The sequence below is a fragment of the Mauremys mutica genome, chromosome 5, assembly GCF_020497125.1.
Source record: "Mauremys mutica isolate MM-2020 ecotype Southern chromosome 5, ASM2049712v1, whole genome shotgun sequence".
Lineage (NCBI taxonomy): Eukaryota > Metazoa > Chordata > Testudines > Geoemydidae > Mauremys > Mauremys mutica.
This window is the reverse complement of record NC_059076.1, coordinates 59,570,902-59,588,692: the sequence shown is the minus strand read 5'-3', so window position 1 is coordinate 59,588,692 and position 17,791 is coordinate 59,570,902. Positions and strand designations below refer to the sequence as shown.

At 41.2% G+C, this 17,791-nt stretch overlaps 1 protein-coding gene across 2 annotated transcripts in view; it reads left to right on the top strand.

The window, feature by feature from the left end:
- Window positions 1–17,791, top strand: part of TTC29 (tetratricopeptide repeat domain 29) — a 199,393-nt gene that overhangs the window by 89,134 nt on the left and 92,468 nt on the right. For both annotated transcript variants that reach the window (XM_045019091.1, XM_045019090.1), the window contains exon 9: window positions 17,165–17,256. In XM_045019091.1, coding sequence (XP_044875026.1) covers window positions 17,165–17,256 — 92 coding nt within the window. The remainder of the gene's footprint in view (window positions 1–17,164; window positions 17,257–17,791) is intronic.

The window sequence follows — 17,791 nt, the reverse complement described above, 5'->3', positions numbered from 1 at the left end:
GAATTTAAACATTTATTGTTTGATAGACAGATGAATAACTTGAAAAGCTAGAACATTGCAATATGCCAATTTATACTATAAAACCCTAAAGCTTGCTGTGGCATTGCTAGCCGCAGTTTGTTTTGCTGTTTTACTTTCAGCTTTTATATTATTTTAGAGCTGATCAAAAGAATTGATAGCAAAGTGTGAAGTAAATTGTACATCTAAATAAATCAATTTAACATTCTTTTGTGCTTTAAGTGATTTTAGTAATATTAATATTTAAAATATTTCTTTCTGAAATCTTTTTACGACTACATATAGCAATAATGGCCACCATTTCATTCTACTGTTTTTCATAGTAGAACATTACACAGTAAACATTGTAAAAATATTATCTTTTAGCATTGAAATGGATGTGCAGAATTGATTTAAACTGTTTATTTGCATGTAAATGACTCAAGTTTTATTCAGTCAATAAAAATATAGTCTATTAATCCATTTGGTATATTTCTTACATAGGTTAAGACTTACAAAAAATGCAAGGTTTCCTATTGAATTAGAACTTTGCCTTTAACTTTCATATCTGCACAGAGAAATTAGATTCGTTAAATTGCATTTTAAATTTTATAAAATGCTTTCCTAGCTTATCTCCAATTTTTTTTCTGTCTATACAATGCAACTTTGTATTTTTGTTTGTTTGGCTTTTTTATTTAGGAAGATTATATAAACACATTTTTATGGATAGAAATAAAGATAAGTAAACATTAAGCAGAATATTGATAGAAACTCAGTGGTAAGAAGTTATGGGCACTGAAGCATGTACATGCATACACTATGATATTAGGGTCTTAGGAGGCTACAGCAATTTGACAGCCAGGTATATTAGTGTTGACACAGCTATGTGATAAAAGCAATTCAGACATCTGAATCACAGTGTTGCTCTACAAAGGCATTTCTGAACAGTTCATGCATTTGTACTTACCCAAGTCCCCAGTCTTGTCCACCCCTCTCTCACTGTTTCCTTCTCTGCCTCTGTCTGACTTTGTCTTGTAAAGGGAAAAATGAGATTCCTCAAGTACATACAAGTCGCCTCCATCTGCTTATGTGTCATCATGGCCCTTTGCCTGAATATGATGTGTGGCATTTCTCAAGATGAGGGGCTGTATTCTTCTCACTACCTCTGTCTCAGCACTGTTTCGTGCTTGTCACTGCTCAGCACTCAGCGCCACACTGGCTTGTTTTGTCAATAACCATTTATTTGTTGCTGGAATAGTAGCAACCATTACATCTGACCTCCCTGTTTCATCAATTATGGATAAATTATTGGATGTGAACATCTGCAAAAGCTTGCTGTTGAACTCACCTCCTGGCTGGGATTAGATAAAGTATTAAACTGTTGTTTATTGTCAGGCCAAAAGTCTACTGGGAAGCCAGGGAATTCCAAGACTAGCAGACCCCCATCAGCAAGCACCAAAAATTGTTTAGTATTGCCACTGTTTCCCATAAGATCGTAGCCATTTATTATTTACACTTATTACTAGTTGTTATAACATACTTGATAAAAGCTCTTGGCAGGCATAGTGTTTGTAGCCATTGTCACATCTGTCAGGATGGAAAGGATACATAAATTGTTTTTTCCTCTTATATCAGTGTTAAAGGATTACAGATGAAGTTTCTTCCCTCCAGACGGTTATACCATGTTTTATTTCAAAGAAATATGTCCAAACTGGCTGGTTTTGAAAACATTACATTCCAGTTCTAAATTAGAGTTACAACAACCTTTGCTATAGTAATGGCTCATGCAATGAAGATTTCAAATTGTACAAAAATACTATACTAGAATGTCTGGGATTTTTTGAGGCATGTATAGACTTCTGCACTAAGGGAACTAGTTGGAATATTTTTGTATTGAGTCAGACCTTATCTGAGGTTCAGTAAGGGAGATTATAAAATGACTGCATTGCTTCTGAACTGATACATCCATTGCAGAAATAGAATCAGAATTAAGAGTTACTGTTAGTGCTGATTACAGGACAGAAAATCATGACAAGGAATAGTAGTACTGATGAAGAAAGAAGCATAAGGAGGAGTATCAATAACAAAATATTAGAGGGGGAAAGTGACCATAATTCACCTTTATTTAATCACCTAATAAATGTTGTGTCATTAAGGCCCCAATGCAGCAAAATGCTAAGCATATGAGGTGAAATCTTGGCCCCATTGAAGTCAGTGGGAGTTTTATGTTAAGTTTTGATTCTAAATTACTTGTAATTACATCCTATCAATTTGAATCCATTCTGCCAAAATATATAAATTACATTATACAAAACATATATTATGTAATATATATTATGTGTGTCTGCAAGAGATTTGTGAATATTCTTCTTTCCAAGGCATTAATCCTGCAAGCACATATGCACATTAATAGCTTGAAACACATGGTTTCAATGTACCTACTCACATGCTTTACATTACTCACATGCATAAATGCTTTCAGGATTTGAGTGTTAGATAGAAAGTTCTTTGGGGGCAGGAACTGTATCTTCATACTTGTTTGTACTGTGTCTAGAGGCATGGGGCCTTGATCCTTATTGGGGCCTGCGGGCTCTACCATAAAAAGTACATTAAAAATAATCTCTGTTTGCCTTTTGACTTCTCCCACTTTGCAATTTAGTCCATGTAATTATTCAGCAGGAGCCATGTCATGAAACCCATACTCAGATTTTGCTTAGCCCTTACTCAGGTACATGGGCGCCAACTTATATGGGCTTGTGGAGCTAAAGCCCCAGGAATATTCAAAATCAGGGGCTCTGCTCCACCAATATTTGGAGCTAGGTTTCGCCCCTTTAAATCCCAGCCGCGGCCGGGAATCAGAGGGCGCCGCGGCCGGGAATCAGAGGGCTCTGGGCAGCCTGCAACCGTGGGGAGCCCAGAGCCCTTTAAATCTCAGCCGCAGCCGGGAATCAGAGGGCTCTGGGCTGCCCGCTGCGGCAGGGAGCCCAGAGCCCTTTAAATCTCAGCCGCGGCTGGGAATCAGAGGGCTCTGGGCTGCCCACTGCTGCGGGGAGCCCAGAGCCTTTTAAATCCCAGCCGCGGCCGGGAATCAGAGGGCTCCGGGCTGCCGGCAGCGGCGGGGAGCCCAGGGCCTTTTAAATCCCAGCCGCAGCCGGGAATCAGAGGGCTCCGGGCTGCCTGCAACCGCGGGGAGCCCAGAGCCCTTTAAATCTCAGCCGTGGCTGGGAATCAGAGGGCTCCGGGCTGCCTGCAACCGCAGGGAGCCCAGAGCCCTTTAAATCTCAGCCGCGGCTGGGAATCGGAGGGCTCTGGGCTGCCCGCAGGGGCAGAGAGCCCAGAGCCCTTTGAATCCCAGCTGCGGCGGCTGGGATTTAAAGGGCTCAGGGCTCCCCGTGGCTGCCAGCAGCTCAGAGCCCTTTGAATCCCAGCCCCTGGCCGCTGATTGCCCCCTCCACAGACCTCTGCCCCAACTGCCCCCCAGGACCCCCACCCCCTATCTAAGCACCACTGGTCCTTGTCCCCCGTTACCCACTCCCGAGACAACTGCCCCTAACTGCCCCTTGGGACCCCAGCCCCTATCTAAGCCTCCCTTCTCCTTGTCCCCAACTGCCCCCTCCTGAGACCCCACCCAACTTCCCCCCAGGACCCCACCCCCTACCTGTCCCCTGACAAACCTCCTAGACTCCCATGCCTATCCAATTGCTGCCTGTCCCCTGACTGCCCCTCCGAACCTCTGCCCCATCCAATCCCCCCTGCTCCTTGTCCCTTGACTGGCCCCTGGAACCCCCTACCCAACCTTGTAATCTTGTGGCACTGACGCGTTGTAGCTTCATTTTATATTGGCTTACAGGACAGGAGTGGGGGGGGGCACCACCATTTTGGGCACCACCAAAAATTATACAAACCTGCCGCCTATGCTCAGGTAGGTCTGTAGGCATGTAGACACTTAATCAATCATTGTAAAAACTGATAGATGAAACTGATATACACCCAAAAAAAATTACATATGTAGGGACTGGGTGAAAACAGAGTAAGGATCACAAGATTTGGCTCCAAAAAACAGAAAAATATTGAAAATTAAATATTAGAAGTATACTTAGTAAATAAAATAAAAGGAGCTTGATTGCTTGCTTGATTGCTTGCTCAGTACAGTGAGACAGTTTATGTCCTGTTGATCCACGTTTAGAGGGCATTTCATACTGTGGCAGAGCTCCAACCTTGTTCCTGTGGGTCCCACATGTCCAGGCAGTTTATGCTAGCTTCAGAGGCTCACTGCAACCCTCCACGTAGCCCTTTTCTCTCTAGGGCCAGGGATACAGTCTACTGAGCCCTTTTCATCATAAGCCAGCAAGGAGATTGGTGAGAACTCCCACAGTCTCTGTTGCTCCTGTGGCCTCATACCAAAACAGTTTAGCCTCCTGTCCGGACAGGGGCCTGTCTTCCCCTCCCAGGAGGTGTTCCTGTAGTGGTGGGTTGGGAGGAACCCACACCCACCCTCTACCCCAGGTTCCGGCCCCCAGCCCAGGGACCCTAATGGTAGCAGCTGTTGGCAGTCAACCTTTCACTGCCAGGGTTGCTACATTTCCCTGGGCCACTTCCCCACAGCTCTCCTGCTTCTCCCTTCTTCACCCTTACCTTAGGGCTCCTTTACCAATGACTTGAGGGTGTCTTCATTGACCAGCCCTTCAGCTGCACTTCCTCTCCTCAGCCTGACTGGAGTGAGCCCTTTTATAGTATCAAAAAGGACCTTAATTAGAGTCAGGTGTTCACATTAATGGCCTCACATGACTCTTTGCAGGTTAATTGGAGTCAGGTGTTCTCATTAGCCTGGAGCAGCCCCCGCTTTGGTCAGTCTGGGTCTATCACAATACATAAGAACTGCGCGAACCAGGGTCAGAAGGACATATATCACTCCCAACCCTCTGGAAGTCTGAAGAAAAATTGATGCAGCTTTAAGTTGCAGTAATTTTCCTGGAGAGACCTTCTGTTGTGTGGAGCCTCTGCTTTAATGGGGTTATAGGAGCGGTTGCAGCAGAAAGCCTCAAAGACAATGTGGAAGCATAGGGCCTCTGTTTTAGTGACACTGCCTTTGGAAGATACTGTCACCTATAAAAGGTTTGGAGACCAGCTCCCTTTTCTTCTGTGGGGGGGTTCAAACCCCACCGCAAAACAGAGGAAATTAAAGGAAACTCAAGGATGGAATATTTTGGTAAATTTTCCTTCCTGTGATCTGAGCCAATGTTTTTAAATACAGTAGTAGTGTGAGCTGCCTTAAAAAAAATCAACAAAATATAAATTTCTTTTACATCTTTTGTAGTGTTCTTACTGAATTTCAGATTAAAATGCCCATGAAGCACCAGTGTCTTTATTTTAACTGCATAATATGTCTAGAAAAAGATTCTGTTTACTGCCATGTCAGAATTATGTGCTTTTTCTGGAAGTGCATGAGAGGCATTAAATGCACATTGCGTCATCTATCTACCAACACCTATTGTTGGCTCCAGTAAAATATCCTCAGATGCTGCTGCCCAGTCTGGGTCGTAGCCTGTCACTGCAGCGCTTGTCAGAAATCATTAGCTAGTGATCTCTTTGACTAATGTTGCGGTTGATTGTCTGAATCATGTTCAAGAACTGTAAATGAGGCAGAAACATCTTTACAGGTCACCGACTGTGAAATGGCTAAGCAGGATTAGATTGTCAGAAATCAAAATAAATGTATTTCCAATAAAATTTGACAACAATTTAAAGTGCAGGTTTGGAAGCAGAATTGTATTTTATGTTTTTAAAGTTACAGTAGTAGATATTAGTATCCTCCTGTCATGTTTTTTGCAAGAGCAAATTGATAAAATATTGATAGCAACAGTAATCTTTTGTTAACATGGATAGTCATTTTTCCAACATAAGTTTTCACCTTAGAGTCTCACTTTTGTGTCTTTTATCACCATATGTTCATATCATAGAATCATAGGACTGGAAGGGACCTCAAGAGTTCTTCTAGTCCAGTCCCTTGCACTCAAGGCAGTATTATCTTCTAGTCCATCTGTGACAGGTGTTTATCTAACCTGCTCTTTAAAATCTCCAATGATGAAGATTCCATAATCTCCCTAGGCAATTTATTCCAGTGCTTAACTACCTGACAGTTAAGAAGTTTTTCCTAATGTCCAACCAAAACTTCCCTTTCTGCTGCTTGTCCTGTCCTCAGAGGTTAACGAGAACGATTTTTCTTCCTTCTCCTTGTAGCAATCTTTTATGTACTTGAAAACTGTTATCATGTCTGCTCACAGTCTTCTCTTCTCCAGACTAAACAAACCCAGTTTTTTCACTCTTTCCTCACAGGTCATGTTTTCTAGACCTTTAATCATTTTTGTTGCTCTCCTCTGGTCTTTCTCCAGTTTGTCCACATTTCCTGAAATGTGGTGCCCAGACCTGGACACAATAGTCTAATTGAGGCCACATCAGCAGAGAGTAGAGTAGAAGAATTACTTCTTGTGTCTTGTTTACAACACTCCTGCTAATATATCCCAGAATGATATTCACTTAATTTGCAATAGTGTTACATTATTGACTCCTAGATAGCTTGTGATCCATATGACCCCCAGGTCCCTTTCTGCAGTACTCCTTCCTAGGCAGTCATTTCCCATTTTATGTGTGTGCAATTGATTGTTCCTTCCTAAGTGGAGTATTTTACATTTGTTACTAAATTTCATCCTATTTACTTCAGACCATTTCTCCAGATCATCCTCCAAAGCACTTGTAGCCCCTCCCAGCTTGGTATCATCCACAAGCTACATATGTGTACCCTCTATGCCATTATCTAAATCAGTGGTCTCCAAAGTGGGGTGCGCAAGAGGCTCCTTGGGGGTGCACGGCAGGAGGAGTGGTTGTTTTTGGTGGGGTTTTTTTTTTTGCTTCAGCAGTTCGGGTGGGAATCCAAGCAGATTTTTTTTTTTTTGCTTTGGCAAAAATGGTAGAGCTGACGTGCGTGCGTGCGCAAAAAAATTTTACTGATAGGGGTGCGCGATCAAAAAAGTTTGGAGACCACTGATCTAAATCATTGAGGAAGATATTGAACAGAACTTAACCCAGGACCAGTCCCTGCAGGATCCCACTAGATATGCTCTTCCAGCTTGACTGTGAATCACTGATAATTAGTCTCTGGGAATGGTTTACAAACCAGGTATGCATCCACCTTATAGTAGCTCCATCTAGGTTGTATTTCCCTAGTTTGTTTATGAGAAGGTCATGAAAGACCATATCAAAAACCTTAGTAAAGTCAAGATATACCACATCTACTGCTTTCCCCCATCCACAAGGTTTGCTACCCTGTCAAAGAAAGCTATTAGGTTGGTTTGACATGATTTGTTCTTGACAAATCCATGCTGACTGGTACTTATCACCTTATTATCTTCTAGGTGTTTGCAAATTGATTGCTTAATTATTTTCTCCATTATCCTTCCGGGTACTGAAATTAAGCTGACTGGTCTATAATTCCCCGGGTTATCCTTATTCCCCTTTTTATAGATGGGCACTATATTTACCCCTTTCTAGTCCTCTGGAATCTCACCTGTCTTCCATGACTTTTTTAAAGATAATCAATAATGGCTCAGATATCTCCTCAGTTAGCTCCCTGAGTATTCTAGGATGTATTTCATCAGGCCCAGGTGACCTGAAGATGTCTGACTTGTGTAATTAATTTTTAACTTGTTTTTTCCCAATTTTAGCTTCAGATCCTACCTCATTTTCACTGGTGTTTGGTGTTAGACATCCATATTTGGTGTTAGACATCCAATCACTACTAAACTTTTTGGTGAAAACTGGAAAAAAAGAAGTCGTTTAGCACTTCTGCCATTTCCACTTTTTCTATTATTATTTCCCCGCCTCATTGAGTAATGGGCCTCCGCTGTTCTTGGTCTTCCTCTTGTGTCTAGAATGTTTTCTTGTTACCCTTTATATCTCCAGCTAGTTTAATCTTGTTTTGTACCTTGGTCTTTCTAATATCATATTCCTACACTGCCTACTTCCTTGTGAGAGGACCATCAAGATATAACTATTGAGGTATTATGACAGATTCTCCAGTGTTGCAATGTATTTGTTTTATACTGTTCGGACTCTACTGAAATCAGTGGGGTCACATTGCTGTAAAATTGGAGTAACTCAGCAATGGATCTAGTATCTTTATGTACTGTTATTGGGATGAGGAGACAGACCTTCCTCTAGTGTTCCTGAAACATAAGCTCCTAAATGTTCAAAGGATCGTGTGGGGTTTTAGCCATACAGTTGTCATTGAGGTTAACAGATTCAAGTGGCTACAATCATTCAACTTACATGTACTTACAACCTGTAAGTTTAGGAGAGCACATTTTAGTAATATAATACTTAGTGAATAAAATTGGTATGGTTTATTCTCTGAAGCATAAGGGTATGTGTGTGTTGTTTGAACAGTTTTACAGTTTTACTATATTTGGTGCTTTAGTATCAAGCAAGAAACTTGTTTATAAATTACAAGCTTTCATGTTGATTCAGAATTAAAGATAGACAAAAATGTGATTTAAATGCATTATGATGATGTGCCTCCCTCTCTCTCAAATGTACAACCATAACTAACTTTTTATTTGGCAAAGGACATAAGAGTGACCACTTCAGCCCTATTTTGAGGATTTATGTGGTATATAGACTGAGCTTGCTTTCTGCACAAAAAAAGTGACTTTCAGTCACAACAGACCTGTTAAGACCCAGGAAGAGAGATGTTGTTCTCAGAACCAGCCTTTCTAAACAGAAATGCTGTTCACTCAAATATTCATCCTGTCCTGTGTCTATGTCAAGTGATTATCCTGGTAAGAGTTGATATTCACTTGCAGTCTGTTGTTTTAAAAAATCCTAGCCTTGAGGCTTGACACTTAAGGCAGTGCTGTGGAGGAAATGGTATGGGGAAGGAAAGATCAAGGTCAAAGACAATTCCAAGTTTATGGAAAACATAGGTATGAGTAGGAAACTTTCCCTACCTGTTGTAAGACACAGTCCACAGGCACTGTGTATGGTCAAAACTCATCCTCATTTTGCAATTTGACATTCAAACAAATACATTAATAAGAAGATAACCTAAAGCCAAGTCCAAGTTTTCTCTCCAGATTTGGCTGTTTGTAAGGTGCCTAGATAAGAGCTACTCATCCCGCAGCCTTCCTGTCTCAGACCCAAGATCTCTGCCTTTTTTATTTCCTCTCACTAGTGTCTCTCATTGTTGGCAGGGCTTGTGGGTCACATTGACTTTAGCCCTACTGTGCAGAACAGATTACTAACCCTTTCTTGCCTTGATCCAGTATGGGATTTGTCCACCATATCACAGGAGGCAAAAGAGAGGTCTAAGTTGATAAAGGAAATGTATTTGTGTTTGAGGCTGCTTTTCTTGCTCAAAGAAAGCACTTAATGTTTTGAGTCATATAGTTGCAGGAGGTTGAGATAAAGCCATCAGTATACTTGGTCAGCACAGGCTTAGAAGAGATTTATGACAAAATCAGTGCTTCAATTATTATTTTTCTTCCATTAATTTTACTTCATATGTTCTTTTTCAATGTTTCAAAATAAAGTGGAAATAGCTATATCCTCTTATTTCGAGAACTGTACAATAATTTAATCAGTTCAACTGCACATAGAATATGAACTCATTCCACAAGATTCCAAAAGTACAAAAGTATCAACCTTTATTTGAAAAGATGTTATAATGGACCTAGCAACATCAAGTTCATGCATTTCAATAGTCTGCCTTCCTCAGAACCTTTTGTACAAAGCAAATTTTTAAAAACCCACTTTAAACCCCTCCAATAACTCTAAACCTCATAAACCCTACCTTCTGCTATTTGTTTTGTCAGCAGGAAATTCATCAATCAAACTCATGCAGGTACCAAATAAACCTCTGTAATGTACATTAGCAGTATAGATTATCCTGTCTAGTCCACTTTGTTATATCATTTATATATATAAATATATATAACATAAATATATATATAAAAAAAAACAAAATGTGAGAAAATAGAATGTGCTTGCATTTTCCTTGCAAAGGAAATTACCAAAAGTCATGATAAGTAGTATGCAATGCATAGTATTTTATCATAAAATGCATTTTTATTTCAAGCTCTCAAGTAAAAATAAAGTAAAATCCATTTCTTCGCTGTACTTGTAGTAGTTGGCTAAATTCTGTGGGTATTTCAGCATTGCAGCAGATGTACAGTTACTGTATGGCCTTCCAACCCTATTGACTTATCTCCTCCATGACTGTTGTGATTTCATAGCCACTGAACATCCTCTTCTAGACATCCATGTCCTCAGCACAGATTGGCCAAGAAGGAGTGTAGCTAGCAGCAGAATTATTTCCTTGACTTGATTCCTACAAATAAGCTACTGCTAAGTGACAGATCAATTTGTATAAGGAAGGATAGTGTGAATTTCTTAAGGTCTGAGCAGACGTGTACACATTTAAAAACAATGAGAACATTGTTCCCTCCTCCAAATGCCTACCTCAGCTCCTTTGTTAATGTTTGACTCTTCCTTGCGCTTGCCCACTATCAGCAGCCAACTGGCTTTCCCAACCCTGGCTCAGCCCTTTCCCCTTCATCCTCTGCTTGACTCATCAGTGTCTTCTCCAAGTTATGGCACCCCAGTAATCACCACGTTCAGCTGCAAGTCCCCTCACTGGTGCGATCCCACCAGGCTCTAACCAGCTACATTCTCCTGACAACACCACCACCCCACTTTTGTCAACAACCCTCACATCCTACTTGTTTTATTAACTTACTATAACCTAACCAAACTACTGGCCCCCTTGTAGAGGTATACAAGGGCTGGATTAAGGCAGTCTGCGCTATAGGCACACCATGATATGGACTGCCCTGTGGCATGGGTCAGTCACATGGGAACCCCTTCACTTTCTAGGCGAGACAACAGGGATTCCCCAGTATTTACCCCAGCAGTCAGAGGGTATCTGGGTGGGTGGATGGGTCAGGACTGCTGCAGTGATATTTTCTTGCTACAAATACTTACCTGGGTGGTGTTGGCAGGACGCCTTCCACCAAAAAAGTAGTTCTTGGAGTTAACACCCTGTTGTGAGCTGCATGAGGCTCTTCTTCTCAGAGCTGGTTGTTTCAGGCTAACTGCAGACTCTGGCATGTTTTCAAGCTTGTCTTTACAACCATGAAGGCCACATGCTTTTTTCTAAAATAAAAGTTACAATTTTGATGTAATCGTGTGACTCCAGGACCTGGGGTTCTGGCATGAGTCTATAGTGTCTATATCTTAATCTGTCTCTTTAGGTACACAGTACCTCCTGATGTTTTCCCTCCCCAGCAGCTGTTAGTGAAACCTTGAAAATAGAGGTTTGTCTGTTAGTCTATAAGGTGCCACAAGACTCTTTGCTGCTTGAAAATAGATGAGGCTCTCAGGCTCCATTCACATATTCTGCTTGAGTGAACACTGGGCACACAGAGAGTACAGGGACAATTCCACATCTCCTTTCCTTTGAGGATTCACTTCATTATATGGTAGATCTGCAATGGCTGAAGTTGGGGAAACAATCTAAGGTGGACCCATATCTTGGCTGTTTCCCTCTTCATGTTCATGATTTATTTGGTTTATTTTTCTGAGATCTTTTATGTGCAATTTGGGATTGCATACACAAATATCGATCTCTTAAGCATCCTATTTTGTGAAACAGTTACAATAGAGTAGGCCATATTCATCCCACTAGGGCAGGCATACTTCTCAATTTGCCAAGTCCAAAATATGGGACACAGTGGGCAAGATCTTCAGCTGGTATAAATCAGCTTCAGTGGACCTATGTCACCAGCTGAGGCTTTGGCTCAGTATGGGACCTTGACCCAAAATGAGGGACACAAAAAAACTTATTCAGACAGGAAAATTAACATTCTACGGGATTAGTTCCTTTAGTATAAATAGCTCTTTCTGTAACTTCGGTTGCATGAGTCTTTATTCTGGATAGCTTTAAATAGTTTTCAACAATATAAGTGACAGCATACCAGATTTGTGTGGAATGTAGGTAACTTTGGGACCAAAATAAGTAACATCCCTCAAATGGGGGACATTTGAGAATTATGAGTGCCCATTGCACCTCCTTGTACAAGCAATGGCTTCAGCAATCCATGTGGGAAAACCATTCTCTGGGGAGTGCAAGTGAGGTTACCACCTCTGCCTTCTCTAAGGATTTCTTCCTAGGGGGAGCAGCTTTACTTTCTTTTGAGAGTTACCAGGGCTGGCCTTACCATGAGGCAAACTGAGGCAGCCGCCTCCAGTGCCAGACTGTGAGGGGGCGCCACTAGGACCCAGAGTGTAGAAAATTGTGTCTGCTGCCAATACATATGCATTCTCTCTGCTGTAGATGCACAGAGATGGTGGAATGCTGTGCTGGAGGAAGGAGGACACGAGACATAACAGGCAGGCAGGAAAAAGGTGAGAGGGAATAACAGAAAGCAGCAGGAGCTGCAGGGAGAGAGAGGAGGAGGAGCCTCTTATGTACCTCTCTAGCACCCCCAGGAGCCTGGACTGATTAACACCAGCTTTTCAGGGAGCTTCCTGTTTCCTGCTGCTTCCCTGAACCCACTTGAGGAGAACAGGCAGTCAACTGAAGTAGTAGGAGCCAGTTAGGCCCTTAAGACACTGTCTCACTCAGGCCCTGCTACCAGCCTGCTTATTTGTCCCCTTCAATTGAGTGATGAGAACCACTATAGCTGGCACAGAACAGCAGTCATGAGTGAAAGAAGAAAACTCCCCTCTGGGGCAGCATTCAGAAAAAGAAAGAAAGCAAAGGAAGCTTTTCTATCTAAGCAGGAAGGAGCTCTCCTGAGACACATAGACACAAATGTTCACGGTGACTCTTCTGACCCCAGTGAGGATGTGAGTGGTGAGGAGATGCCTGATCTTCAAGTTAGAGTGCAGGTGACCTGGCAGCTACTGCAGCATCCATATCTCCATCTCAAATGGATGTAACCATGCACATTCCTGAAGAAAAGTGTAGATCAGAAAAGAGTGTGGTGGAGGTGCAAGAAACAGCTGCTGCTGAGTTTAGTTCCTTAAGTCTAGATGATCCAGGACTGTGGACCCACTTGAGCAGTAGCCTGAGGGACTTCCTTGTACTGCATGGGCCACAGCAAGTGAAAAACTTCATGTTCCCCAAAAGACAATGAAAATAGACGTTTCCATCCAACACATTACTGGCGTGAAATCCACAATGGTGACAAAGTGGAGAAGGCCATGGCTTATGTACTCAAAAATCCAGAATGCTGCATACGGTTTTTGTTGCAAACTCTTCCAGTCTAATGTTCCAGCCACATTGGGTTCTACAGGAACAAAGGACTGGAAATATCTGGCTAGAAATCTGGCATGCCATGAGAAGGCAGCAAATCACCAGAGAGCAGTCCATAGGTGGAAAGAGTTTGAGATGAGACTAAGGTTAAAGGCCACCATAGATGATCAGCATCAAGAGAAGATTGCATCTCTTTACTGTAAAGTCTCTTTACTGGCAAAATGTTCTGAAAAGGCTCATTGCCATTGTGAGAATGCTTGCTACCCAAAACCTAGCATTGCGTGGCACTTCAGATCAGCTGTATGTGCCAAACAATGAAAACTTCCTTAAAATTGTGGAGCTGATGGCTGAGTTTGATGCTGTACTCCAGGAGCATCTAAGAAGAGTCACCACCCAAGAAATGTACACACACCACTACCTTGGAAAAACAATTCAAAATGAGATCATACAGTTACTGGCAACAAAAGTCAAACAGAAGACTGTGGCAGATCTGAAGTCAGCAAGATATTACTCTGTTATTCTGGACTGCACACCTGATATCAGCCATATGGAACAAATTTCTTTAATGGTGCGTTTTGTAACAACAACAACAAAACCTAGTGAAAATGTCCCTGCAATGGTGACTGTCAGAGAGCATTTTCTAGAATTTATTGACATTGATGATACTACAGAAGCTTGTATGATAAATGTGCTTCTTAAAAAGCTGGAAGATACGGGAATTGCGATAGCTGAAATGAGAGATCAGGGCTACGATAATGATGCCAACATGAGAGGAAAGAACAGAGGAGTACAGACACGGATCCGAGAGTTAAACCCTTGTGCTTTTTTTGTCCCATGCAGTTCTCGTTCATTGAACTTGGTGGTCAGTGATGCAGCATCAGCTTCTAGTGAGGCTGCTGAAATTTTTAATGTAATTCAAAGCATCTACGTATTTTTCTCTGTATCAACTCATCGATGGCAAATTTTGAAGCAACATCTGGGAACATCCTCTCTGACACTGAAACCACTGAGTGCCATATAATGGGAAAGTTGAGTGGAGGCGATAAAGCCTATCAAACGCCAAATTGAGAAGATAGATGATGCCATAGTTGCCATTATGGAGGATAATGCTATGACAGGTACTGTTCGTGGGAGAACAGTGGCAGAGGGAAATGGAATCACCAGAAACATACATAACTTCAAATTTCTGTGTGGCTTAGTGTTGTGGCATGACATACTGTTTGAAATAAATGTTGTAAGCAAGAGACTCCAATGTGTTGACCTTGATATATCTGGAGCAATAGAACAACTGGACAAAGCAAAGTCATACCTACAGTCTTACTGGTCAGATGAGGGATTTCAAAACATTCTGAAGTGTGCACAGAAGTTGGCAGAGGAACCTCCCACTGAAGCTATTTTCCCACCCATTCAAGAACACAAGAGTCACCAAAAAAGAAGACATTTTGATTACAAGGACAGGATAATCCCATAAGAGACCCCAAAAAACAATTCAAAGTTGAAATCTTTAACCAGGTGCTAGATTGTGAAATACAGTCAGTTGTAGGACGTTTCATGCAACTCAAGGAACACAGCAGTATATTTGGGATGTTGTATGATATTCCCAAACTCCTCACTATACCTGAAGAAGACCTACACCAGCAATGCAAGACAATAGAGACAGTGTTGACACATGATGACATGCGAGTGATTTAGGTGATGAACTGAAAGCCCTTTCAGATACATTTCAGCAGGATCAACTCCAAAGGCTGTTCTGGAATATATGTGCACAAATAAAATGACCACCCTCTTTCCAAATGCTTTTGTTGCTCTGTGCATACTTCTAACACTTCCTGTAACAGTTGCCAGTGGAGAACGCAGCCTCTCCAAGCTAAAGTTAATAAAAACACATCTACACTCCACAATGACACAGGAGAGGCTGGTCGGCCTTGCAACCATCTCAGTAGAGCATGAGCTGTCCCAGACTGGAAGCAGTTCAAATCTTTGCAATCAAGAAGGCACGGAAAGTACCACTTTGATTATTCAAACAGATAAAAATGCCGGTGTTTACTATGCAGACAAGAAAAGTTACATTTTTAATTGAAATTTTTGAACAAGGCATTTTAAGTTGTTAGTTCTCCTTTACTGGGGTAGGTAGCAGAGCAGTACCATGAGAGGAGTAGAACAGGAAGAAGGCAGAATTGAGACCTTTCAAAGTTTTGGCCCAAGCGAAGGGACATGGGGGCGTCATTTGTGCTCCCCGCCTCAGGTGCCAAAATGTTGTGGGCCAGCCCTGACAGAACCCCAAAATTCTTTAATTCTGCACCATTGAAGACTTTAATTTGAGCAAGCACTCAGTCAAGAGAGAGTTCCAAGCTGGTGCTACGAGCCCTATGACCAGTGTCTGTTCTTTTTGACATCTCATTTGCTTCAATGCTTCAATTCACAATGCCCTTCAAAACACAGGAAGTAATACTGCTGAATATGAAGAATTAAGCTCTGTTGATGAGGTACTGAAGAGGAAATAGTGCAGAATACACATTGGCAAATGTTGCTTTCCAGTGCATACATAGTTTAGATTACTCAAAAGTAGAATGAGAATCCACTGAGGGTTGAATCAACTACCCCTACTCTGGCCTATACCAGACATGCACAGTAGACAACAAGAAATCTGAGTGGTAGCAGCAGCAATAGGAGTGCTGAAATCCATGCTCACTGATGCTTGGCTCACAGATGTTCTTCTTCTTTGAACCCTCTACTTTACCAGATGATAGGGTGACCAGATGTCCCAATTTTATAGGGACAATCCCGATATTTGGGGCTTTTTCTTATATAGGCTCCTATTATCCCCCCCACCACCCTCTGTCCCAATTTTTCACACTTGCTGTCTGGTCACCCTACCAGATGAAGAGAGATGAGCTCTTAATACAAAGTGCCCTTTCTTTTCCCACAACATAAACTGCCCTAGACAGGCATTGTGGGGTAGGTAAGGTGCTGTCATATGTCCCTTTACACCTCCTATCCTCCTTCAGTCTGGTAAATGACATTCACTAATCCTTTCTTGGAAATGTGCAAAAAGGATTTCCATAGATAGTCTTTGGAGATTTCCTGTGTCCTCATGTGTGTAATAGGTTGGGTCAAGGAACAAAGAGGGAGGGAGGAAAGAATGGGATTTCATTTTATATGCCTTCTCTCCTCATCCCCATTGGAAAAAAATGGATGAAAAAGGGGAAATTATGCAATACAGATGATGTCAGTGTTAAATTAAATTAAGATCGTATGTTTCTTGGTGGCAGCTGTAATCCTTTGATTATAGAAGAGGTCATGTTAATGGAGTACATTCCAAACAAGTATTAACAAATTGCTTGTGTGCTGGAATAATTAGTAGTTTATGTAATGAAATGATCTACAATATTCTTTTCTGATTAACCCTAGCTTAAATATACAGCCTACAATTTATTCAATTTCCTTTATGCCTCAGAACTGTACCAAAAGCAGAGTTCTCATCATTAGTGTTTTAAAGAAAGAAAATTTGCATTTCAGTGTATCATATCAAAATATATCACATATGAATGCAGAATGCTGTCTTAAAATATTGACTCATAGATTTCTTTAAAAATATGCACAGCTCCTAAAATCTATTAAATTATAGATAAGCAAATTATTTTGTAAATCACATATTTGTTTGGTTTTCTGTAGTGCCAAAAGAGTGATTTAAGGAAATTGGACATCCTTATGTTTATTACTTGTAATTGTTGCATATACAAAAAATGAAATAATAAAAATGGCATGTTAGCTCCTTGTATGGACAGATTGATTCTAAATCAAAAGCAGTAATGTTTGATGTTATGTTTTTATTGTTTGTTTTTTCCTGCCTCACAGACTCTGAACACCTACAAAGAAATCTCCAAAGAACTGTGTGATATGCTCGGCCTAGGCCGAGCGTATCAAGCTATAGCCAAGGTCCTGGTAAGGTAGGTTAGCACATCCTTGTCTTGCTGTCAGTGCAAATTCATTCAACTGTGAAAGACTTAAATTGTTAGAGGTCTGTCGGTTCCCATTACTGACTGCTTAAATGTTAAGCAGTGCCCTTCTTCCAGTAAGTGACCCTTTCATCGTAAGTTATTTTAAACCAGCACAGTTTTTTAAAAGTGCATGATCAAAGCTTTTCCTGTCTTGTTTGTTTGTTTGTTTGTTTGTTTTGTTTTTATATTTTCAAAAAGTTAGGAAAAGACCTTGCTGAAAGATAGAAATTCAGTCATATTTTACAGGTTAAAAAGCAGAAAGCCTAGAAAAGTATAGTATGCTCCAGTAAGTGTGCCTCGGTGTAACCTTTCAAGAACTCTTCTTAATAGAAGTTTCCATTTATTGTTCTACCTCACTTTTTCCATCGAGACATTTGTGTTTTGAGCACTTATGGGTAAACAATTTGTTGCAAATATAATTCTTCTCTGTTGTTTCAGTCCAGCATTTTGAGCCTTTAAAAGCCTCTGCGAAATGGATTAATTT